The sequence below is a fragment of the Carcharhinus amblyrhynchos genome, chromosome X, assembly GCF_965287045.1.
Source record: "Carcharhinus amblyrhynchos chromosome X, sCarAmb.v2.hapA, whole genome shotgun sequence".
NCBI classification, from domain to species: Eukaryota; Metazoa; Chordata; class Chondrichthyes; order Carcharhiniformes; family Carcharhinidae; genus Carcharhinus; species Carcharhinus amblyrhynchos.
The window spans coordinates 12,104,358-12,131,344 of record NC_137359.1 but is presented as its reverse complement, the minus strand read 5'-3'; the positions used below and the strand labels follow the sequence as shown (position 1 = coordinate 12,131,344).

Below are 26,987 nucleotides of genomic sequence, written 5' to 3'. Positions count from 1 at the left end.
TGGAGGTAAGCATGAAGGTGCAGCAGGCGGTAATGAAGGCAAATGGTGTGTTGGCCTTCATTGCGAGATGTTTCAAGTACAGGAGCAGGGATCTGTTGTTGCAATTATACAGGGCTTTTGTGAGGCCACACCTAGAGTATTATGGGCAGTTTTGGTCTCCTTTTCTGAGAAAATATGTTCTTGCTCTTGAGGGAGTGCAGCAAAGGTTTACCAGTCTGATGTTTGAGGAGCGATTGACTAGCTTCACATTGTTTTCGCTGGAGTTCAGACGAACGAGGGGGAATCTCATAGAGACTTATAAAATTCTAACAGGAGTAGACAGGGTAGATGCAGGGAAGATATTCCTGATGGTGGGGGAGTCCAGAACCAGAGGTCACAGTCTGAGGATTCAGGGTAGATGATTTAGGATGGACATGAGGAGACATTTCTTCTCCCAAAGAGTGGTGAACCTATGGAATTCAATACCAAAACATTGAATGCATTCAAGACTCGGCTGGATATAGCACTTGGGGGCAAATGGGATCAAAGGTTATGGGGAAAAGGCAGAATTAGGCTATTGAGCTGGATGATCAGTGGTGATCTTAATGAATGGCAGAACAGGCTTGAAGGGCCAAATGGCTTCCTCCTTCTCCTATGTTTCTATCTTCATGTCACACTGCATGCAAGCCCCATCATTTGGCCTGGGCTTGCAAAATCCTACTAACTGTCCTGGCTTGAGACAATTCACACTTCTTTAACCTGTGATTATCCCTCTCTCCACTTGCATTGTCTGTACCTGTAAAGACTTGATTGCCTATAAAGACTCGCATTCCAACTATTATCTTACAATTGTGTCTCTGTCTATATATGCCTACAAGTGAGAGTTTGTGAACCCAACTCTCACTCATCCGATGAAGGAGCAGCACTCTGAAAGCTCATGATTCTAAATAAACCTGCTGGACTTTAACCTGGTGTTGTAAGACTTCTTTTTGTTCTCGTTAATGCAGGTTTACAGTGGCCTAACAGGTGGTGCATAAAGTGGTCTGATGCAGGTTAAAAACTTGCATAACTGCGTACCCCTGACCTCCTTTCTCTAAGTACTTACCTATCAGCCATGGCTTGCCACCGCACACCCCCCCCCCCCCCCCCCACCCCCGTCTCCGAGCTGTGCCCATTGCTTGCCAGCTTTATGTAGCTGAAGCCTGAGGCCCAATTAGCAGCGAGCCTCAGGCTAAAGGCTTGCATTCCAGGCTGGTCTTCAGCACAAGGCTACTTACTCATGAGGGTACAGGCGATTCACAAAGTTTAAGGGTGTCTATTGGAATAGTTTACGGTGTCAGTAATTTTGATATTAAAGCAGTCTTGCATTATAACAATTAACATAGTCTGCAATAACAATTAAAAGAATCTCTGGAATAATTAATAAAAAAAGGCAGTATAACAATGATAAAAGAATGAGTCAAGTTAATATAAAAGGATGTGCCATCATTAATGTGGTCTGTACATAATGATTAAAGAAGTTTACAGAATTAAACTACTCCCTCAAAACTGACCACTTCCAAAGACATTATTTTTCTTTCTTGTCCACTCTGTGATCTGGAACTCACCATGATGTCTCCTTTCAGCAGTAAGGCTGGCTCAATTGAGATGCACAGCTTCTTAGACCCAGGGCCTTGGACGCTGCTGTGGGAAGAGAGAATGAGGAATTTGTTAAGTTTGCACAGAAAGGGTGTGGGCACATGACTGACAACTCACACACAGGGTACTGTGCCAGCAGTGCTGCCCAGCACTGTGCCAACCCAGTCATGAAACTGATGTGATCTTTGAGCTTCAACTTAAAAGTCAAAAGTATCTTGAGTCTGCTGAAGCAGCTTGCTGGAATCATTGCTCTCTGGGTGAGGGGGCTGCTATGGTAGATTTAAGATAGGTTTTGATGATTTTCCTTTGAACCAAAGAAAACATCTGTACGAGAGTTTTTTTTTTAAAAAAGAGCTTGTTAGACTGTCTTCTTGTTATTCAGTGAAACATCTCTCTGAACATTTCCTGTCTGTAGCACACATAAACAAACACCAACGTGGCACTTACTAGATTCCTGATGTGTAAACAAGTTGCATAGACTGATAAATCTTCAGGAATGGGTGGTAGCCTGTAATTAAGCAGAAATCCATTCAGCTCCATTTTTCACAGTGATCAAACATTGTCCTTCAACGGTCAACAGATCAATCAAACAGATAGGAAAGAGTTTGTGGCAATTCCAGAGGCACAGGAAGAGGTTATGAGGGACCCTGCTCATCCAAGCAACATCACAAACCAGACATACCTTGGGTTGCTCACAGTCAGATTTAATATTGTGTGTTTCCCCAGGTAGGAGTGACTGGAATGGGACAAAAGCTACTCAAGATAAAATTCAAACCAAGCCATTGGTTGGCCTGAAGAGTTGGCCAATATGGAACATTGGAAGCTCCTCCATTGGCTGCCAGTTTACATACAAAGCATTCACAGCCCAAGCAGCCCATTCTGGCATTTATGCTCTGCACAAGTCTTCTCTTCCTCCGACCAAGCCAACCCCCCTGCCGCCCCCCCCCCCACCACCGCCACCCCCCATCAATTCATCTCAGCCTATCATCGTAATCTTCTATTCCTTTCTCCCTCATGTGTATATCCAGCTTCTCCTTAAATGCTTCTGCACTATTTGCCTCAACCATTTGCTGTGGGAGCAAGTCTTACATTCTCCCCACTCTCTAGGTAAAGGGGTTACTCCTGAATTCCCCAATTGGCTATATCAGTGACTAATGTAAAGGCAAGCAATTGATTGTAAGATTATAGGAGTAGAATCAGGCCATTCAGCCCATCGAGTCTGCTCTGCCATTCAATCATGGCTGATATGATTCTCATCCCCATTACCCTTGATCAAGAGCCTATCTATCTCTGTCTTAAAGACACTTGATGATCTGGCCTCCACAGCCCTTCTGTGGCAAAGAGTTCCACAAATTCACCACTCTCTGGCTGAAGAAATTCCTCCTCATCTCTGTTTTAAAGAATCGTCCCTCTAACCTGAGGTTGTGCCCTCTGGTTCTAGTTTTCCTTACTAGTGGAAACATCCTCTCCACGTCCACTCTATCCAGGCCTCGCAGTATCCTTTAGGTTTCAATAAGATCCCCCCTCATCCTTCTAAACACCATCGTGTACAGACCCAGACTCCTCAACACCTCCTCACAGGACAAACCCTTAATTCCAGGGATCATTCTTGTGAACCTCCTCTGGCCAGCACATCCTTCCTTAGTTATGAGGCCCAAAACTGCTCACAATACTCCAAAGGTGGTTTGACCAGTGTCTTATACAGCCTCAGCAGTACAGCCTTGCTCTTGTATTCTAACATTGAATTTGCCTTCCTCACTGCCAACTGAACCTGCATGTTAGCCTTAAGAGAGTCCTGAACCAGGATTCCCAAGTCCCTTTGTGCTTCAGATTTCCGAAGCCTTTCCCCATTCAGACTATGCTTCTAGTCTTCCTACCAAAGTGCAAACCTCACACTTTCCCACATTGTATTCCATCTGTCACTTCTTTGTCCATTCTCCTAACCTGTCCAAGTCTGCAGCCTCCCCACTTCCTCAACACTGCCTGTCCCTCCACATATCTTTGTATCATCCGCAAATTTAGCAACAGTGCCTTCAGTTCCATCTTCCAGATCATTAATGTATATAGTGAAAAGTTGTGGTCCCAATACTGACCCCTGTGGAACACCACTAGTCACCAGTTGCCATCCTGAAAAAGACCCCCTTTTCCCCACTCTCTGCCTTCTGTCTGTCAGCCAATCTTCTATCCATGCCAGTACCTTGCCTCTAACACCATTGGCCCTTAGTTTATTTTGCAGCCTCCTGTAAAGCACCTTGTCAAAGGCTTTCTGGAAATCCAAATAAATCACATCCACTGGCTCTCCTTTGTCTAATTTCTTTGTTACCTCCTCAAAGAATTCTAACAGATTTGTCAGACATGACCTCCCTTTGATGAAGCCATGCTGACTCAGCCCTATTTTACCATGCATTTCCAAGTACTCCGCAATTTCATCCTGAATAATGGACAGCAAGATCTTACCCACGACCAAGGTCAGGCTAACTGGCCTATAATGTCCCATCTTCTGCCTCCCTCCCTTCTTAAACAGGGGTGTTTTCCAGTCCTCCGAGACCTTCCCTGACAGATCACCACCAATGCCTCCACAATCTCCTTCAGAACCCTGGGGTGTAGTCCATCTGGTCCAGGTGATGTTTCCACCTTCAGCCCTTTCAGCTTCCCTAGCACCTTCTCCTTAGTGATGGCCACTACATTGAACTCTGCCCCCTGACTCTCTTGAAGTTCTGGCATGTTACTGGTGTCTTCCACCGTGAAGACTGATACAAAGTACCCATTCAGTTCCTCTGCTATTTCTTTGTCCCCCATTACTACTTCTCCAGCCTCATTTTCAAGCAGTCCAATGTCCATTCTTGCCTCTCTCTTACCTTTTATATATCTAAAAAAAACTCTTACTAGCTAGCTTACCCTCATATTTCATCTTCTCTACTCTTATTGTTTCTTTTAGTTGTCCTTTGCTTGCTTTTAAAGGTTTCTCAATCCTCTAACTTCCCATTATTCTTTGCCCCTCTGTCTGCTCTTTCCTTTGCTTTTATACTATCTCTGACTTCCCTCATCAGCCATGGTTGCCTCACCCTCCCCTGAACATGCTTCCTTTTCCTTGGAATGAATTTATGTTGTGCCTTCTGAATTATCCCCAAAAACTCCTGCCACTGTTGTTCCAGTCTTTCCTGCTAGGGTCCCTTTCCAATGAAATATGGCCAGTCCTCCCTCATGGTCTTGTAGTTTCCTTTACTCAATTGTAGCACCATTACATCTGATTCCAATGTCTCCCTCTCAAATTGCAAGGTGAATTCCATCATATTGTGGTCACTGCCCCCGCCTAGGGGTGCCATCACCTTAAGTTCCCTGATCAAGTCTGCCTCATTGCACATCACCAGATCCAGAAGTGCCTATTCCCGAGTGGGCTCTAGCACAAGCTGCTCCAAAAAACCATCCCTTAGACATTTCACAACTTCTTTATCTTTAAACTTGATTTTCCCAGTCCACCTGCATATTGAAATCCCCATGAATACTGTAATATTGCCTTTCTTACATGCCTTTTCTATCTCCTAATTTGTTTTCTCTCTTCCGACATCCTGACTACTGCGAGGGGGGCTGTATGTAACTCCCAACAGGATCTTTTTCCCTTTGCGATTCCTCGACTCTACCCACACAGATTCTACACCATTTAACCCTATATCACTTCTTGCGAATGATTTAATTTTGTCTCTTACCAACAAGGCAACCCCACCTCCTCTACCCATTGGCCTGTCTATTCGAAAGGGCACATATCCTTGTATATTCAGATCCCACTTCTCATCCCCTCGCAGCCACGTCTCTGTGATGCCCATAACATCATATCCTCCAATTACAATGTGTGCTTCCAGCGCATTTACATAGTTCTGCACACTCCTTGCATTTAGGTACAGCACCCTCAGTGCTGTGTTGACTGCCCCCCTTCCCATAGTTGTCCCTTTATCTGCTGTGTCTGCAGTTTTATTCCTGCCAACTTCCACATTCTCTACTCTATGACTAGTTCTAGAAATTTACTAACTTCTACTGCCCCCTGCCCCCCATTAACTAGTTTAAAGTCTTTATGTCTTGCCTTTCTGCTAGAGTCCTGGTCCCAGATCGGTTCAGGTGGTCCCATCCCATCGGTACAGTTCTCTCCTGTTCCAATACTGATGCCAGTGCCCCACGAAATGGAACTCCTCTTTCCCACACCACTCCATTAGCCATGTGTTTACCTCCCTATTCTTCTCTCTTTACAATCCGCATGTAGCTTGGGTAATAATCCAGAGATTATAACCCTTGAGGACCTGTTCTTTAATTTGGTTCCTAGTTCCTGATATTCCCCAAACAGGTCCTCCTGCCTATGTTGTTTGTCCCAATGTAGACTACAACAACTGGATCCTTCCCCTGCCACACCAATATACTTTCAAGCGGATCAGAGATGTCCCTCACCTTGGCACTGGGTTGGCAACATACCATGCAGGACTCTTTATCCTGCTTACAAAGGGTGCTATCAATCCCCCTAATTATAGAATCCCCTACCACTATCACTCTTCTTTTTGCTCCCCCTCTTAAATGGCCTCCTGTACCATGGTGCAGTGGTCAGCTAGCTCATCCTCCCTGCAGCCCTCTTCCTCATCCACACAGGGAGCAAGTACTCATACCTGTTGGACAAGGTCAAGAACTGAGTCTACTCCATTTCTGAATTTCGAATCTATCTGCCTCATTTGCCGTCACACCCTGCTGTCCCTGACCAATGGCTGAATTGGAGATATTTAATCTATGGGGTGTGACTGCCTCCTGAAACACAGTGTCCAGGTAACTCTCCCCCTCCCGGATGTGCTGTAGTGTTTGAAGTTCAGGGTCCAGCTCAGCAACTCTGAGCCGGAGTTTCTTGAGCTGCCAGCACTTGTTGCAGATGTGGTCACGGCAGCCTGCAATGGGATCTGCCAGCTCTCGCACATCGCCTGTCTAGCCATCTCTACTTAGTTAGGTTTTAAATCTAACGCAGATTCACTACCAACCAGCTTTCCTGTGACATCACTAGTTAGCTTTTTTTCTGCCGAGTTAGTTTTATACTCACAGTTCAGTGCTCTTCCCACTGCTCCTGGGTGACTAGTACCTTGCCAAGCATAACCATGGGAGTCCATGGTGTTCAATGCTCTCTTAAGGCATGGTAACTGGAGAGAGAATGACTAACTTATATTGATGGCTCCTGGTTTTGGTCTTGCCCACAAGTGAAACATCATCCCTGTGTCTGCCCTCTCAAACCCTTTTGCAATCTTCATAGAATCCACAGAATCCCTACAGTGCACAAGGAGGCCATTTAGCCCATCAAGTCTGCACCACATTTCCAACAGAGCACCTTTACCTAGGCACTATCCCTGTAACCTGTCATACTTACCCCACTAATCCCCCTAACCTACATATCTTGGGACACTAAGGGGCAATTTAGCATGGCCAATGCACTTAACCTGCGCATCTTTGGACTATGGGAGGAAACTGGAGTACCTGGCGAAAACCCACACAGACATGGGGAGAAAGTGCAAACTCCACACAGACAGTCAGCAAAGCCAGAACTGATCCCGGGTCCTTGGCGTTGTGAGACAGCTAACCATTGTCCCACTGTGCCGCCCCACATGTCTTAAACACATTGTTCAGGGCACCCCTCAGCCTTCTCTTTTCTTAATAAAAGAGCTCCTGTCTCAGCTCACTAATGCTGAAACCTTCATCCATGACTTTGGCACCTCAAGATTCAACTATTCCAATACTCTCCTGGCTGGCTTCATCTTTTGCCCTCATTAAACTTGACCTCATCCAAAACTCTGCTGTCCTGCATCCTAAGTGACACCATGTCGCAATCACCCATCACCCCTGTGCTCACTGACTGGATCCCAGTTCAGCAGCGCCTCAATTTTAAAGTTGTCATGCTTATTTTCAAATCCCTTCATAGCTGTGCCCCCTCCCTATCTCTGTACTTTCTTCCAGCCTTCCTATCTTCTGAAGTATCTGCACTTGTCAATTCTGGTTTCTTCAGCATCCCTGATCGCAATCACTCCACTACCAGTGATCATGCCTTCAGCTGTCTAGGCTCTTGACTCTGGAATTCCCCTCCTGAACCTCTCCACCTCTCTAGTCTCCTTTAGAACACTCCTCAAAACCTACCTGTTTGACCAGCGTTTTTGTCATCTGTCTCTAATATCTCCTTTGGTGGCTTGGAATCAAACTTTGCTCAATAATTGCTCACATGAAGCACTTTGGGACATTCTACTACTTTAAATGTGCTATATAAATGCAATTTGTTGTTGTTAGCTACTCACACCTGAGTTGACAGTTTGAGCTGCTGCAATTTTCTGGAGCCTGGAATGAATGACAGCAGCCAGACTTACGGCTTCTCATGACAAGCTGACAATCCTGGCAATCAGCTATATTAGTACATGCTTTCGGCTTGGGCCTACCAGTGATACCCTCCCCTCCACTGTGGTCAAATGGCACACTGATACATCAGTTATTTGGAGGGGATATCACGGACTCATTCTCTGGTGTGAGTCAGTGCCTTTGGTAGAGGTGCAAGAGGTGACAATATGAGCGGGGAGTGGGGAGGGGGGTTGGTTACAGGAGAGGATGTGGGGGTGGAGGAGAGTTGGGTTGAAATTGTGCAAACAAGCAGGCTAAATATGGGCAAACACAATGAAAAGAAATTGTTCAGGGCACAGTCTGAGAAAATGGCAAGTCCTTATCTTGTGTTGATTTTGGACAGGAATTGAGTACTCTAACTGCTGTAACTAAAGGGGTTACCATATTAGGAGCAAAGCAGGAGAAACAGCAATCACATAATCCACCTGCTGTCCAATAGATGGTGTGGTCACTTCTTAAGCCAAGGCTAGCACAGGTCCCAAAACCAAAACAGGAACCATCCAAAACACTGTTTTATAAGGAGTGTTGCCAAAGATAATAATGGGCCAAATGACCTCCTTCTGTACCGTAATGACTCTATGGGGATCAAAGTAAGTGGGTACAGGATGCTCCCCAGTGCAAACAGTGCATGTACATTCCAGTTATCAAGGCCATTTTAATGAACATCTTGTTTTCGGTCTTATTTAAATCTATTCCTACAAGTTGCTTTACAAGTTATGGGTACATTTCAGTCCTTCAAGAGAAGAGTTTACAAGTTCAGGAGAGAGGAAAACACAAGGGGGATGGTGGCTTTGTAAATTTAGCTTGGATTTTCTTCAGTTTTCTTATGGAGTGAAACCAGAGTTTCTCAAAACCATTACATAAAATTGCTAACTCAATAATTTTTGCCTGTGGCCCAAAGAGTCAACATTAACAGCCATTAATTTGAATGTGCAGCACAGAAACAAGCCAATTGACCTATAACATCTGTACTTGCATTGATTTATTTTTATTTATTCATGGGATGTGTGTGTTGCCGCTAAGTCCAGCATCTACGGCCATCCCTAACTGCCCTTGAGAAAGCAATGGTGAGCTGCCATCTTGGATACAACAATTAAGAGTCAATCACATTGCTGTGCGTCTTGAAATATATGTAGGCTTGGCCAGGTTGGATCAAGACCCAGGTTTCCTTCACATTAGTGAACCAATCCAGAAGTTTCAAAGTCACCATTCTGAAACTTGCTTTGTATTCCATGTTTATTTATTTTATTCTTTTTTGAGATGTGAGTGTTGCAAGCTAGGCCAGCATTTATTGCCCAACTGTAATTGCCCATGAAAAGATGGTGGTGAACTGCCTTCTTGAATCGCTGCAGTCCATGTGGTGTAGGTACACTCACAGTGCTGTTAGGGAGGGAGTTCCAGGATTTTGATTAAATTAGTTCAAATTCCCCAGCTGCCATGGTGAGATTTGAACCCTTGCCCCCAGATTATTAGTCCAGGCCTCTAGTCCAGTAATAGAACCATTTCGCTATTGTACCACAACAGCACATTTCAAAACTGTACTTTGGCAATGAAGTGTTTTTGGACATTCTGAGGTTGTGAAGGGAACTATGAAATGCAATTTTTTGGAGGATTAGTAACTGGATTACAGGCTGCCATGGTGACACATCCTCTTTCCCACATTCCTCAGGCTCGACTGCAAAAATTCAAAGTGTTTGCAGGAAAAATGTAATTCCACATTTTGTGGCCTGCTTTACACTGCACCCTCCCCTCTGATATAAAGGCCAACAATGAAACAATATCACCAAGCAACCTGAAATGAGATCCGGGCCTTGTTCAGGATTCAGCTGTAAATTCAGATCCCTGATAAACATACAGTTGGTTCATGGTCTGGCTGAACCTTTCTATTGTTGGCTCAGTATGAGGGGGTTGGCTATTTCCTGATCTAATTACTTTAAAAGTGGCCTGGGACAATATAAAACTGGCTAGGGCAAGGACTCTCATTTGCCTCACTGCTGCGCAGACATGCTCTCTTAGCCTGCTGGCATGTTTTCATGGGTATTTTGATACTACACCGTACATGTGCTGATTGTTCATCATCTATTTTAATTGCTCCATTATGGGTGGCTGTGCCTTCAGTTAAGAATGATGTTCCCGTGCGAGACCAATGCAAGAACTTGGGAGCAGCTATAGCAATGGAGGAAATACAAGTTCTATACAAGAACATAGGAAATAGGAGCAGTAGGCCACGCAGCCTGCTCCACCAATCAATACAATCATGGCTGACCTTGGGTTTCAACTCCACTTTCCCACCAGTTCTCCACATCCCTCGATCCCTTGAGACACCAAAATCTGTCTATCTCAGCCTTAAATATATTCAACGACGGGGCATCCACAAGCCTTTGGGGTAGAAAATTCCAAAGATTTACAACCCTTTGAGTGAAGTAATTTTCTCCTCCACTTAGTCCTAAATGATTGGCCCCTTATCCTGAGACTCCCTGACCAACAGAATCAATCTTTCAGTGTCTACAGCATCAAGCCCTTTCTACCGCATTCAGCCCCTTTAATGTTTCAAGGTCACTGTCTCTCATTCTTCTAAACTTGAGAATATAGGCTCAGTTTACTCAGCCTCTCATCATAGGACAACCCCCTCAGCCCAGAGACCAATCCAGTGAACCTTTGCTGTACTGCCTCCAATATTCCAGATGTGGTCTCACCAAAACCCTGTACAACTGCAGCAAGGTGTCTTTATTCTTCTACTCCAATCCCCTTGCAATAAAGGCCCACATGCAATTTGCCTTCCTAATCACTTGCTGCATGCTAACTTTCTGTGCTCTTTGTACAAGCACACCAAAGTCTTTCTGATCAACATTTACAAGTTTCGCACCTTGTAAAAATATTCTTTTTTATTCTTACAACAAAATGAATAATCTCTCATTTCCTGACATTATATGCCATCTGCTATCTTGTTGACCACTCACCTAATTTGTCTATATCTCTTTGCAACCTCTCTATATCCTCCCCAGAGTTTACCTTTCCACCTAGTTGAGTACCATCAGCAAACTTAGATACATTATTCTTAGTCTCTTCATCTAAGTAATTAATGGAGGTTGTAAATAACTGAGGTCCGGCACTGATCCTTGTGGCACTTCACTATTCCCTGCCTGCCAATTTTAAAAAGCCCTGTTTGTGCCCATTTTCTGTTTTCTATCTGTTAACCAATCTCCTATCCACACTAATATATTACCCCCAATTCCATAAGCCTTTATTTTGATTATTAATCTTTTGTGCGGCATCCTACTGAATGCCTTTTGGAGAAAGAATGGGAAGGGAGGGGGTAAGCTCTGCAAGATGTGGGATTGGAAGTCAGCAGGAGATTGTCGAGTGGGAACAGCAGTAAAATGATGGTAAAAGTTTCAGAGTACAGCGAGGTTGACCCCGCTGTGAGCTTTGCTGGCCTGTTCAGGGAAAACAAGAAAAGAATTTTCCAGAGTTCGGGAGGTTATGAGATTTGAAAGAGTTCTTGTGAACTGAATAAACAAAGTGACCGCCAAAGGGTTTGATAAATGGACAAGGTTTTAAATGCAGAACAACTTCAGTTTTTCAGAAAATCTGCAATATTAACACTGTACAATAACACTGACAACACCAAAATACATTTAGATTCTTTATCTTGTGGAGAATTTGATGGCAGTGTTCTTGTAGGGTGTATTAAAGGGGTGGTATTAAATTTCAAGGGTTGTGCTGAACTCCATCCAAATTATGACAATGTCACGGAGAGATTATTTATAAGCATCTGAAATGGCACCATATTAGGAGCAAGATTCCCCTGCTGCAAAGGATGTCTTTGAAGAGATTTGCACTAAATGTGTGGAATCAGAGTTCAATATTTTCCACATTATTTTTCCTTTGTCACAAATTCATCAAATTGGCTATGGGGGATGGGCGAAGGGCAAGTCACCATTCAGAATTCTTCCCTTCAGATGCTCCTCTCCTGCAGTTTCCATTTAGCCCCTCTCCAAGATTATGACAGGAATACAACCCACGCTGTGTCTCACTCTGTGACTGAGCATCGCTGACAATCAAGAGTCGATTCAAACGCCAGTCCTGGTCAACAAAGGGGCAGGAAACCCAAATGAGTTCATTCAGCACGTGCCATTATCTTTGGAGCCTGTCGTAAACTGCTGTTGTTTTTTTACCAATTGGACGATCATCACTCAATTCTTGAGCTGCAGCTGAGAATCCAGAGTGCAGCCAGCAAACACAGAGCACAAGAGCACACTTGGAGGTGCCCAAGGGTCACACTAATCTGTCCTTGCCTGAGATCAGATGATGATTCTTGGATGATGACTACAGGAAAAGGGACATCCTAGGTCTTGACCCCACCCAATACAAAATGGCAGCCTGCAGATGAGCAGCCATTCAACACTCGCCAGCACTGCCACCCAAAAGGAAAAAAAAATATTTCATGAAGGGCTGAAGTCTTTGTCATATTCATTCTTGGGATGTGGGAATCACTGGTAACCCTGGCATTTATTGCCCATTCTTGCTGCCCCTAAGGTGGTGAACCTGCTTCTGTGACCAAAGGGGTGGATAAGGGTAAGGCAGTTGACGTGGTGTGTATGGATTTTAGCAAAGCGTTTGATAAGGTTCCCCATGGTAGGCTACTGCAGAAAATGCAGATGCATGGGATTGAGGGTGATTTAGCAGTTTGGATCAGGAATTGGCTAGCTGATAGAAGACAGAGGGTGGTGGTTGATGGGAAATATTCAACCTGGAGTTCAGTTACAAGTGGTGTACCTCAAGGATCTGTTTTAGGGCCACTGCTGTTTGTTATTTTTATAAATGACCTAGATGAGGGTGTAGAAGAATGGATTAGTAAATTTACTGATGACACCAAAGTTGGAGGAGTTGTAGACAGTGAGGATGGATGTTACAGTTTGAGGAGGGACATAGATAAGCTGCAGAGCTGGGCTGAGAGGTGGTAAATGGAATTTAATGCGGAAAAGTGTGAGGTGATTCACTTTGGTAAGAGTAACAGGAGTACAGAATATAAGAACATAAGAAATAGGAGCAGGAGTAGGCCATCTAGCCCTTCGAGCCTGCCCCGCCATTCAATAAGATCATGGCTGATCTGTTGTGGCTCAGTTCCACTCTCCCGCTTTCTCCCCATAACCCTTAATCCCCTCTCTTATCAAAAACCCATCAACCCACGTCTTAAAAATATTTAGCGAGGCAGCCTCCACCACTTCAACAGGCAGAGAATTCCAGAGATTCACCACCCTTTGAGTGAAGTTCCTCCTCAACTCCATTCTAAACCGCCCCCCTTTTATCTTGAGGCTGTGCCCCCTAGTCCTACTGTCTTTTTTGAGCGGGAAGAGTCTCTCCACCTCTATCCTATCCATCCCATTCATCATCTTATACGTCTCAATGAGATCTCCCCTCATTCTTCTAAACTCTAACGAGTACAAGCCCAGTTTATTCAGCCTCTCCTCATAGCTCAACCCCCTCAACTCCGGCATCAGCCTAGTAAACCTCCTCTGCACTCCCTCCAAGGCCAACATATCTTTGCACAGGTGCGGCGCCCAAAACTGCACACAGTACTCCAGCTGCGGCCTCACCAATGCCCTATACAATATAGGGCTAATGGAAGAACTCTTGGTAGTGTCGACGAGCAGAGAGATCTCGGTGTACATGTGCACAGATCCCTGAAAGTTGGCACCCAGGTTGATAAGGTTGTTAAGAAGGTGTATGGTGTGTTAGCTTTTATTGGTAGAGGGATTGAATTTCGGAGCCGTGAGGTCATGTTACAACTGTACAAAACTCTGGTGCGGCCTCACTTGGAGTATTGCATATAGTTCTGGTCGCCACATTATAAGAAGGATGAGGAGGCATTGGAAAGGGTGCAGAGGAGGTTTACCAGGATGTTGCCTGGTATGGTGGGAAGGTCTTATGAGGAAAGGCTGAGGGACTTGAGGTTATTTTCATTAGAAAGAAGGTTAAGAGGTGACCTAATTGAGGCATACAAGATGATCAGAGGGTTAGATAGGGTGGACAGTGAGAGCCTTTTTCCTTGGATGGTGATGGCTAACATGAGGGGACATAGCTTTAAATTAAGGGGTGATAAATAAGGATGAATGTCAGAGGTAGGTTCTTTACTCAGAGGGTAGTAAGGGCGTGGAATGCCCTGCCTGCAGCAGTTTGGACTCGCCAACTTTAAGGGCATTCAAATGGTCAGTGGATAGGCATATGGATAACATTGGAATAGTTTAGGTTAGAGGGTCATTAGATTGGTTCCACTGGTCGGCGCAACATCGAGGGCTGAAGGGCCTGTACTGCACTGTAATGTTCTATGTTCTACATCATTCCTATCATCCCACATAGAGGGGTATGGAGCACAAAATCAAGGGAGTTTTGTTCAACCTGTATAAAAAACTGGTTTTGCCTCAACTGGACACCACATTTTAGGAAGCATTGCAGAAAAGATTCATAACGATGGTTCTGGGAATGAGAAACTTCAAATACTAGAAAGATTGGGGAAGCTGGGGTTGTTCTCCTTGCAGAAGAGAATCACAGAAACTCTACAATGCAGAAGGAGGCCATTTGGCCCATCGAGCCTGCACTGACAACAATCCCACCTAGACCAGCACAGTAGCACAGTGGTTAGCATGGATGCTTCACAGTGCCAGGGACCCGGGTTCGATTCCCAGCTTGGGTCACTGTCCGTGTGGAGTTTGCATGTTCTCCCCGTGTCTCTCCTCCGGGTACTCCGGTTTCCTCCCACAATCTGAAAGACGTGCTGGTGCGTTGACCCGAACAGGCGCCGGACTGTTGCGACTAGGGGGATTTCACAGTAGCTTCATTGCAGTGTTAATGTAAGCCTTACTTGTGACTAGAAACAGAACATTCCAGCACAGTACAGGCCCTTTGGCCCTCAATATTGTGCCAAGCTATGTCCAATCCCAAGACCAAGCTATCCCACTCCCTATCATTCTGGTGTGCTCCATGTGCCTATCCAATAACCGCTTGAAAGTTCCTAAAGTGTCCGACTCCACTATCACAGCAGGCAGTCTATTCCACACCCCAACCATTCTCTGAGTGAAGAATCTACCTCGGACATCTCTCCTATATCTCCCACCATGAACCTTATAGTTATGCCCCCTAGTAACAGCTACATCCACCCGAGGAAATAGTCTCTGCACATCCACTCTATCAATCCCTCTCATCATCTTATAAACTTCTATTAAGTCACCTCTCATCCTCCTCCGCTCTAAAGAGAAAAGCCCCAGCTCCCTCAACCTTTCCTCATAAGACTTACCCTCCAAACCAGGCAGCATCCTGGTAAATCTCCTCTGCACTCTCTCCAATGCTTCCACATCCTTCTTATAATGAGGTGACCAGAACTGAACACAATATTCCAAATAATAAATAAACTTTAAACTTTTATCCCCATAACCCCACAAAGTTACCTTGCTAATCCCTCTATGCATCCTGAGACACTAAGAGGCAATTTAGCATGGCCAATGCACTGAACCTGCACATCTTTGTGAAGAGGAGATTTGATAAGAGTTATTCAGAATCATGAGGAGTCTGGGACAGAGTAGATAGAGAGAAACCGTTCCAACTGGTGGAAGAGTCAAGAACCAGAGGGCACAGATTTAAGATAATTGGTGAAAGAACCAAAGGTGGCTGAGGAAATACATTTTTTTTACACAGTGAGTGGTTAGGATCTATACAGCACTGCCTGAGAGTGTGGTGGAGGCAGATTTAACTGCAGTTTCAAAACAGAATTGGTTCATTATCTGAAAATAGAAAACCTTCAGGGCTATGGGGGAAAAGGCAGGGGTGGGAATGTGTGTGTATGGGAGGAGTGGGACCAGGTGAGTTGCTAAGAGAACAACATGGACTCAATGAGCTGAGTAGTTTCCTTCTGTGCTGTAAGCTATGTATAAAGTTAGCACTGAATGTAAACAGGGTATGGAATAGCCTCACTTGTGGGTTGCTGTCATAATTTGTTTTTGTCTTTTTTTTGCAGAGATTGTGTTTATCTTGTTTTGAATGCTTGCCAATACAAACTAGCTTTTGATGTCACCACCACTGAAAATGGACTTTGAAGTTGCTCCGTGAATGAGTCATGTGATGGGGAGGGGATTTGTTTTTTCGCTGGAGATGCTGCCTTCATAGTTTTACCTCAGTTACCCTGTGTTCTTTCCCCAATGACTGCCCAGAAAATGGGAATGGGGTGCAAACATCGAAGCTCTTACACTTGCAGCCCGCTGGTTAGAACTGGATGGCTGAGGTACGAGGCACCCGGGATGAACTGTCACCTCAATGTCTTTGGTGTCACATTCACATCAAAGGATGACCTGGACACATCCTTTGAAAACAGTGCTTAGCCAGAGGAAAGCTTTTACTTTAAATAAATAACATTTGAAACCCCCAAACAGATTGCTCCCACGTTCAAAATGGACAGCCAAACATTGAAGAGAAAGCAAACTATTTTAATCTTGAAGGGCTAGAGAAGAGAAAAGCACAAAGAGACTGGTACAATATGGAAGAGGAGTGAACAAAAATTGGAATTTAGGAGAAACTTCTTTAACCAGGGAATGGTGAGAATGTGGGACTCACTCCCACGGGAAGTGGCTGAGACGAATAGCGCAAATTCATTAAGGGGGAAACTGGATAAACACATGATGGAGAAAGGAATAGAAAGATGTGGATGATGGGAGTAAGATAGGGAGTGGGAGGAGGCTTGTGTGGAGCATGACCATGGGCTGAATGGCCAGTTTCTGTGCTGTACCTCGAAGCAACACTCCCAAAATACACTTAAGCTTGCTTTTCTCCCTCTCCTCAGTCTGTACTCAGTTAGAAGGATGAGGCCATGATCTTCCTTGAGAATGGGACCTCTTGCTTGCAACTGAGGAACAATCTTATTTCTGATTGGACCAAGAAAATCTCTTGCTCCTGTTGCGAAGTTGAGTTTTAGAAGTTGGAATTTGATGTTGGTAAAGTTGTAAAAAAAATGTAAAAATGCTAGCAGGAAGAAACATTGCATGGTCCCTTTAAGAGCTGGTGTTTTGTTTCAGTGATTTGAGGTTTAAATGCAAAGTACATACATCTGTATCAAAAAGTCAAGCAACAGACTTGACAAGTCATCCTTTTTTTTTAAATTTAGACCAATCAATTTAAAGCAGGCAGACAGCTACCAGAAACCTATAAAATTTGAATTTGATGGCATTGACAACATCAGACCAATCCTATTGCAGGAAAATTGATATGTCATAACAGGTATAAAAGAGGGTGCTGGGGGTAGAAAAACAAGAGAGCAACTGAAGAACGGCTACCTCTCAAGCCTCGAGAGGGAGAGAGCAGCTCTCAACGCTGCCAGTTTCAGATATGTCTTAAGAGAGTGCACCATCTAGCTAGTGAAAGGTATTAAATCAGAAAAAACTTACAGACAGAGGAATCAACAGAGGAACTCCAAAAGTTTCCAAAAGCCACAAAACCTGGTTGTATTTTTTGAGAGTGACTGAACTTGATTATTATATTTTTTGTTAACCAATGGATATTGTATTCATTTGAACAGCATTCTAGTAGATTCTTATTGTATTCGGTATGTTACTTATTTAGTTAAAGTTCCTTGTTAGTTAAAAAAAAATTAAGTGTTCATTAAAGTGAGTGTCAGGTATTTCGATTAGTTAACCACTAAACGTTACTGAAGAGCAGTTCACACCTTCCCACACACTTTTAACAGATTACGAGGTGAGGTATTCCTCTTTGGGGATTCGGCATTACTTCTCAAAAAGGGATCAACCTCCGTCCGCATCGTAACAATCCAGACACAGTTTCCTTATTGGAAATCTCACTTAACTTGGCACAGTGTGAGTAGGCACCTCGCTTTGCCTCAGTTAACAGATCTGTGCAAAATGAGATCCATTTACACGCAGGATTCTCAGAACCTGTAAATCAATCTGTGAGATCCATATTTGCATATATACAAATAAGATAGCAAAGAGTGGACTGGGACACTGTCATAAGGCAAATAATTATCAGAATCAAAACTCTGGACACATGGAATCCTGAATGATGAGAGATCAATGCAAACTATCAACTTCAGGTCTATCATGTACCTTCAGGCCAGATTGTTAAACAAGCAATAGTATTTTACTGGATGCGTATTGGGAGATGAGAGGGACTCTTTCATTGCTTTGCTGAGCAAACGAGCCCCAATGTCAGCTCCCTTAATCAGAGGCTTGAGGGGCACCAAGGAACTTGCAAAGCTCTTGCCAAGCCTCCTCCAACAGTACCTTCTAAACCCCCAAACCCTCTATCACTTTGGGGTACAAGGGCAACAAACACAAGGGAAATTCTGATCAAAATCCTGGAACTCCCTCCCTAATGGCACTGTGGATGCAACTACACCACAATGGATTGCAGTGATTCAAGGAGGCAGTTCACCACCACCAAGGGATGGGCATCAAATGCTGGCCTAGCCAGCGACATTCACATAGAATCATAATGGGAGGCCATTTGGTCTATTAAGCCCATGCCAGATTGAATGTATTTTTAAAATAAAAACGATGCGAAAATTGATACGAAGAGCCTAGCTTAGAGACAAAGCTCCAACCCCTGAGCACGAAGGTCAGTCCCTCACCTCCTCCTCCTCATCAGCCAAAACCCTTTCTTGGTCATTCCACTGGACTGCCAGAGAAATGGCCCTGGAATCCACCCAATCGAAACATTTTGTAGCAAGTAAGAAGAACAGCTTAGTGCAAAGACGTCTCCTGAATCGACTTCACATTCCAGCCAGTGTTGCATCAGTAACTGAGCCAAGGCACATTGTTTTCATCTGCTCTTAGTTTAAGCATTGCTGACATGTTGTTTAGAATGGCCACTACAGGAAGCTGGAAGACAGGAAGAATGTCTATATACTTTGGCTCTGGCTTTGCTCCCTGTATACATACCTCTGCACATTTCTTTCACCCCCTTAAATCTGGATGGCCCCACCTAGCAGCCACGTTGGTTTGATAACCTGCTTTTATTTGCATGTGCAGCGTGACTGTATTTTCACAGCATTATCAGTGAAATTTTCTCACAGATACCCATATTAAATTGGATTAGGTGAAAGTGAAATGAATGGGGGGGTGCAGTGTGGGGGAAATGATAGTCTCCTAATTACAATTATCTCATACACTCACAACACTGCAGATATTGGAACAGTTATTAGCAACAGACTCAAGTGCAACCCAGTGCAATGCAGTTACCTCCGGGAGGCTCAAAGCTGGGAATAGCAGGGATGATGACGTGATGGAGGAACAGGGGCATGCTGTTCATTTTGATTGCTCCAGATAGCAGGCCACTGAAGTAATAAATGTACCTGGGGAAGAAAAAGACAGTCAAGTCACTGAGCTGAAAATGAACCGCCTGCCAAGAGATTCCAATGTGCGATGTGGTCTTCCTCCACCTGTGACTTTACCCGATACCCTCACCATTTATAGTAAATAATGACCAACACATGACAGAAGGTCATGCTAATGCATTGACTGTTCACCCCCAGGAAACTCCATATACACTAACAGTTCAAGAATATCCCACTCCACCCCTGTCTCAGCTCACCTGCTGATGAAACCCTCATCCATGCCTTCCTTACTTCTAGTCTTGACTATTCCAACACACTCCTGGTTGCTCTCCCAAACATTCTACCTTTTGTAAACTTGATGTCACCCAGAACTCTGCTGCTTATTTCCTAACTTGCATCAAGTCCTGTGCCTGTATCACTCACTGTGCTTGCTGGGCTGTGCAAATTGTCTCTCAGTTTGGCAACACACCAATTTTAAAATTCTTATCCTTGTTTTCAAATCTCTCAGAGGGCTTGCAGAGATAGGGAGATTATCTCTGTAATCTCCTTCAGCTCTCAGCCCTCTGAGATCTCTGTGCTCCTCTAATTCTGGCTTTGTGTATCTCTAATTATAATAGCTCCACCGTTGGCAGCCGTGCTTTAAGCTGCCTCAACCCCAAGCTCTGGGAATACCCTCCCTAAACCTTTCCACCCTCTCTACTTCGCTCTCCTCCTTTATGACTCTTAAAATCTACCTCTTCGACCAAGCTTTTGGTCACCTGACCCAATATCTCCTAATGTGGCTTGGTGTCAAACTCTGTTTTATAATTTTCATTTTTTCATGGATTGTGAACATCACTTAGGAGGCCAGCATTTATTGCCCATCCCTAATTACCCCTTGAACTGAGTGGCCTTCTAGGACATTTTGAAGGACTTGTAAGAATCAACCACATCGCTGTGGGTCTGGAGTCACATTTAGGCCAGACTGGGTAAAGATGGCAGATTTCCTTCCCTAAAGGACATTAGTGAACCAAATGGGTTTTTCTGACAATCGATGAATTCTTTTATTAAATTCTACTAACTGCCATGGTGGGATTTGAACCCGTGCTCTCAGAGCATGAGTCTGGATCTCTGGATTACGAGTCCAGTAACATTGTCACTACACCCTTGTCTCCCCAAGATATTGCTTCTTGAGTAGTTTCATTATGGTAAAGGAGCAATATTTATATAAATCAGTTGTGGTTGTTTACTCCTGTCATGCATAGCTTTAAATTGCTTGACTCTATTTGTTGACTTTGCTGCACTTGAACACTCTGTTCAATCTGCTGCTCTGCCTCAATCATTTTGATAAGGTCCCCACCACATACTGTGCTATTTGTGCTGATTAATTCTTGTCTCTGCTCCAGGAGTAACATCGCTGTTCCCTGGCTGAGCTCCATCTCATGTTACTTCATTTTTCAAGATCAGTACATTCCAGATTATCTCCGGGGGCACTTTTCCAGGTCGCTATGTTTCTCCACTCTTCGCTAGCTCCCACCCTTCCTCTCCCTCCTCTCCGGATAGTTGGAAGTGGCAGCTTACCCAAGAGGCCACCCTTCATACCAGGCCTAGTCAGAGGAGGCGCTGCAGGCTGGCACTAGCGCTAAGGCCAATCCTGTTCTCGCTATTGTCTAGAGGGCGTGGAGGGTGGCAAATCACTGCCATTCCTAGGATGGGATCCCCTTGGCCTCCCCAAATCCAGACGCATTTTGCTGAGGCTTAATTTCAGCACTCTTATCGCCATGCTGGCTGAAGTCAGCTCCATGAGCACAGACTTTGGGTTGCCAGCAGTGTTTGGAATCTTGACCTGCAATATAAATCTGACAGATTCTGAAGAATTAAACCACTTTTTGCAGGATTCTTTCAGATAGAACGGGGATACCTCATGGGGTTGGGTCTCAGTGGAAGACGAGGCTTCTCACCTGGTCTGCGAAGGCTGTATCGCAGGTGCCACTTTGTCCTCACAGAATTTCCTCATGGCAAGTGTGCTGAGAGCCTGGTCAGCCCTACATTAGCAAAGCAAACAAAAAGCAATTAATACAGTAATCCGGCAGAAAGGCATAGGCTTAAGCCCCCTCCATACTTGAGCACAGAATCCAGAGGTTTTTTTTAAATTCATTTAGTTGCCCTTCAGAAGGTATTGCTGAACTGCCTTCTCCGGTGCAGTGCTAACAGAGTGCTGCATTGCCAGGGATACTGTCTTTGGGATGAGGTATTAAGTCCCGTCTTCATGTTTAGATGGAGCGAAAGACGGTATGTTCGAGAAAGAACAATTTGTGCGCTGGTCTGACCAATAGTTAAAACTCAAAAAACACCAAAAAAAAATCATTTGCATAAGTACATAATATGACAAGGAATCCCTTCAAGCCTGCTCCATATCCCATGTCTCAACACCACCTTCCCATACTATCATCCCTTATTTCCTTAGTATCCACTGTTCTATTGAATAAACTCAACAACTGAGCATGCACAACCCTTTGGGGTGGAGAATTCCAAAGACTTGTTACCCCATGAGTGAACTAATTTCTCCTCATCTCAGTCCTAAATGCTCAGTCCCTTACCCTGAGATTGTGTCCCTGTGTTCTAGATTCCCTGATCAGGGGAAACAATCTCTCAGTATCCACCCTGTCAAGCCCCTTTAGAGTTTTATGTGTTTCAATGCAATCACCTCTCATTCGTCTAAATTCCAGAGAATATAGTCTCAGTCTACTCAACCTCCTGGGGCAATCGCTTCATCCCAAGGAGCAGTGTTGAGAAACTTTGTTGCACTCCCACTAAGGCAAGTATGTCATAGAACATAGGAGCAGGAGTAGGCCATTCTGTCCTTCGCACCTACTCCATCATTCAATATGATCATGGTTGATCTGGTTGTGGTCTCAACTCCACTTTGCCATCTGCCCCCCCCAATAATCCTCGACTCCCTTGTCCTCCCTTAGGATAAGTTAACCAAAAAAACTGTACACAGAATTTCACCAGTTATTCATAGAATAGAATCATAGAATCCCTACAATACAGAAAGAGGCCAATAGGCCCATCGAGTCTGCATCGACCACAATCCCACCCAGGCCTTACCCCCACATCCCGACACATTTCCCCACTAATCCCTCTGATCTACGCATCTCAGGACACTAAGGGCAATTTTAGCATGGCCAATCAACCTAACCTGCACATCTTTGGACTGTGGGAGGAAACCAGCGCACCTGGAGGAAACGCACACAGACACGAGGAGAATGTGCAAACTCCACACAGACAGTGACCCAAGCCGAGAATTGAACCCAGGTCCCTGGAGCTGTGAAGCAGCAGTGCTAACCCACTGTGCTACCGTGCTGCCCACTGTGCTACGAGTGCTGCCCAATGTTGATTCATATTGTGAGAAAATTACGTTTTAACAGGGTTGCCAACCATTGGCCTTGATTCTCCAGCAATTGAATATCAAACTCCAGGACACTGCTGTTTGTGATACCCTGGGGAAATATCATGAGTGCATCTGCAAGCACTTCCCATCACCGCTGGCTGGTCACCTGGCGCGGAGTAGCAATAACACAACTCTGTCAATTCAGGGACTGCCTGGGGCAGCTCTAGGCTCTGTGGAATCGTTGGGTATGGGTAGTTACAAAAGCAGTGTCCCTGCTCAAATTAAGTCCTTACCCTGCAGAGATCTTGCTATAGTGCATGTAAGCTGCAATGATCACTCCTGTTCGACCTTTGTTGCCCTGTTGAGACACAAATGTTAAGAGGGCTGATGTGATATCAGGTCAACATCATTCAAAAGGATTCAAAATCATGAGGAGTCTGGACAGAGTTGATAGGAAGAAATTGTTCCCACTGGCAGAAGAATCGAGAACCAGAGGACACAGAGTTAAGGTCATTTGCAAAGAAGAAACGGCGACATGAGAAAAAACTTTCACATATGGAAAGGTTAGAATCAGGAATATACTGCCCAAGAGTGTGCGGGAGACACAGTCAATTGGAGCTTTCGAAAGAGAATTGGATGCTTACCTCTTTTTCAAATTCATTTACAGGATGTGGGCTTTGCTGGCTGGGCCAACATTTGTTTTCCCATCTCTCATTGCACTCGAGAAGGTGGTGGTGAGCTGCTGGTGTCCCTGTGGGGTAGGCATGGTAAGAAGCCTCACAACACCAGGTTAAAGTCCAACAGGTTTATTTGGTAGCACGAGCTTTCGCAGCACTGCTCCTTCATTAGGTGAGTGAGGAGTTGCGTTCACAAACAGGGCATATATAGACACAAACTCAATTTACAAGATAATGGTTGGAATGCAGGTAATCAAGTCTTAACAGGTACAGACAATGCAAATGGAGAGAGGGTTGTGTACAGGTTAAAGAAGTGTAAATTGTCCCAAGCCAGGACAGTAAGTGAGATTTTGCAAGCCCAGACAAGACGTGGGGGTTACAGATAGTGTGACGTAAACCCAAGATCCCGGTTGAGGCCGTCCTCATATGTGCGGAACTTGGCTATCAGTTTCTGCTCGGTGATTCTGCGTTGTCATATCTCTTGAAGGCCGGTTGGAGTGCGCTTACCCCAAGATCAGAGGCTGAATGCCCTTGACTGCTGAAGTGTTCCTCAACAAGAAGGGAACACTCCTGCCTGGTGATTGTCGAACGGTGTCCATTCATCCATTGTCGTAGCGTCTGCATGGTCTCGCAAATGTACCATGCCTCAGGACATCCCTTCCTGCAACATATGAGGTAGACAACATTGGCCGAGTCGCAAGAGTATGTACCGTGTACCTGGTGGATGGTGTTCTCACATGTGATGATGGTATCCGTGTTGATGATCCAGCACGTCTTGCAGAGGTTGCTGTGGCAGCATTGTGTGGTGTCGGCCAATGTTGCGACACGGCCAATGTTGTCTGCCTGATACACTGCAGGAAAGGATGTCCTGAGGCACGGCATATCAGTGAGACCATGCAGATGCTCCAACAACGGATGAATAGACACCGCTTGACAATCACCAGGCAGGAGTGTTCCCTTCCTGTCAGGGAACACTTCAAAAGTCATGGGCATTCAGCCTGTGATCTTCAGGTAAGCGTTCTCCAAGGTGGCCTTCAAGACACACAATAACGTAGAATCGCTGAGCAGAAACTGATAGCCAAGTTCCGCACATGAGGATGGTCTCAACCGGGATCTTGGGTTTATGTCATACTACATGTAAGCCCCACCATTTGGCCTCAGCTTGCAAAATCCTACTAACTGTCCTGGCTTGAGACAATTCACACCTCTTTAACCTGTACTTAACCTCTCACCACTCACATTACCTTTTAAGACTCACATTCCAACCATTATTTTGTAATTGAGTTTGTGGCTATATGCCCCGTTTGTGAATAGAACTCCCACTCACCTGATGAGGGAGCAGTGCTCCAAAAGCTCATGCGACCAAATAAACTTTAACCTGATGTTGAGGCTTCTTACTGTGCCTACCCCAGTCCAATGCCGGCATCTCCACAGCTGTGGTGTAGGAAAAACTACAGTGCTGTTAGGGAGTTCCAGGGTCTTGACCCAGAAACAATGAAGGAATGGTGAAATATTTCCAATTCAGGATGGTGTGTGGTTTGTAGCGTAATTTGCAGGTGATGGTATTCCCACGTGTCTGCTATCTTTGTCCTTCTGGATGGTAGAGTTGGAAGGTGCTAAGGTTTCACGAGAAGAAAATCGCAGGATCACGTGGTAAGAATGATGGAGTGGCACTTGGCGAGTTGCTTTTGCAGAGAGCTGGTGCAGTCATGGTGGGCTAAATGGCCTATATCTGGGCTGTAACTATGATTCTAGAAGTGTTTTGTGTTCTTGTGGCTCGACCGTGCAGCTTGGGCTGGGGTGGCACTGCTGCCTCGCATTTCATTGCTGTTTAAAGTTGGTGGCCTCTCTTGAGGACGGAGATCTACCTGTTGTGTGAGCCCAGTGTGCAGTTTGGCCCATTGCTGCACTGCCCAGCCCTCCCAAATCACTAATGACTATCTTCAGTTAACCTCCAATGTTGGGGGAAGATCAGACAGATTTTATTCAATCAGAAACCCCTTTTTGGGAGGGGCTGGTGTGCAGGCAGGATCAGGCTTGTCTGTGAAACACCATGTGGACAAACAGCCTGCCAACGTTTTCACTGCTTGTGCCAACATGTGCTGGGTGAGGCAGCGGAGAGTAACTGGTACCAGTGGGAGTCAGTGCCTTCAGGAGGGGAGTAACATGAGCAATGAATTGTCATCCACAAATTGGACGTGATTGTGGATTCTGGACAATAGCGCTCAGGTTAAGTTAAACCATAAACTGGTCAAATCACTGCAGCCACTCAAGAGGGGCTGGTATTCATAAACAGTTCTGTGTTATCCGGGAGGCCCGGTTGTCTATTTGTTCTGATACTGGAAAGGAAACTCAGTGGGCACTTCTGAGATGTGGCTTCACACTGACCCTGAGTGAGACAGCAGATGTGATTACACAGAGTGGTGAGGGAATCTTCCAGAGCTCAGATTTTGTATCCTTGAGGATCAGAACTGGACCAAAATCCTGAGCTACAGTGCACCCAACACTGCTGCAGATCTATGACAAAATGCAACACTGCTGCTTCCTGAAGAAATCAAATAAATCCCTTTGCAGCAATGTTTTAGAACTGGTGTAATTTTCAAATTGTGCCATCAAATCAGCTTAACTCATTAAATAAAGATTGATTCTGAAGCTGTTGAGAATAAGTCTTCAATTTGGCAACACTACAAGCTGTAGCCTGTCAATTGTGTATGCAGTCCTGTATTAAAGAATAGCAGTCTGCACTTGACACCTTCAACTGGGTAACTCCCACTGGCAAGGAGGGAAGGATCTTTAACAACACCGAGATAACATAAGAGGGTTTTGAGGCCCCATTTTGCAGATTCGCTCTTATCATGAGCTCCTGCACACTTACCTTGCAGTGTAGAACTACCACATGATGGGAATCCGAGTTTAGCCACATCTCCATGGCTTTGCAGATGGCACAGATCTTGTCCAGGGGAGGGGCATGAAGGTCAGGCCAGCCAAAGTCATGAACCTGGAAATCAAAAGCACAGTAACACATCAGACTCCTAGTGGGAAAGGGCAAGGGAAGGTGGTCTGGGAGGGAATGATGCAAACATTTTATCTACTATTTTAACTTCTCAAAGGGGCACCAATCTGCACACAATATGAAAAATGTCAGTGAGCTTGAAATAATGGCAGCTTTCCTGGTCACTACCAAACTCCATGGTGCTTACATAATGACATAAGAAATAGGAGCTAGGGTAAGCCATTTGGCCCTTTGAGCCTGCCTTGCCATTCAATGTGGTCGTAGCTGATTTTCCACCTCAACTCCACCTTCCTGCATTACCCTCAACTCAGTTTGCACCTCAAAAAATCTATCAATCTCCATCTTGAATATACTCAATGACTGGGTTCGCAGGAGTAGAGAATTCCAAAGGTTCACAACCCTTTGAGTGAAGAAACTTCTCCTCAACTCAGTCCAAAAAGACAGACTCCTTATCTATGATTCAAGGATAAGGGAAAATCTTTCTCAGTGTCCACCCTGTCAAGCCGTTCAGAATTTTGTGTTTCAATGAGCCCACCTCTCATTCTTCGAAACTCAGATAATATTGGC

General features: G+C 44.8%; 1 protein-coding gene across 10 annotated transcripts in view; it reads right to left on the bottom strand.

The window, feature by feature from the left end:
• The window catches only part of LOC145361876 (tensin-2-like), a 314,264-nt gene that overhangs the window by 76,954 nt on the left and 210,323 nt on the right, over positions 1 to 26,987 (bottom strand). For all 10 annotated transcript variants that reach the window (XM_080217864.1, XM_080217866.1, XM_080217865.1 and 7 more), the window contains 6 exons: positions 26,283 to 26,405; positions 23,024 to 23,088; positions 21,298 to 21,381; positions 19,263 to 19,375; positions 2,065 to 2,125; positions 1,587 to 1,662 (listed from right to left, as the gene is read on the bottom strand). In XM_080217864.1, coding sequence (XP_080073990.1) covers positions 1,587 to 1,662; positions 2,065 to 2,125; positions 19,263 to 19,375; positions 21,298 to 21,381; positions 23,024 to 23,088; positions 26,283 to 26,405 — 522 coding nt within the window. The remainder of the gene's footprint in view (positions 1 to 1,586; positions 1,663 to 2,064; positions 2,126 to 19,262; positions 19,376 to 21,297; positions 21,382 to 23,023; positions 23,089 to 26,282; positions 26,406 to 26,987) is intronic.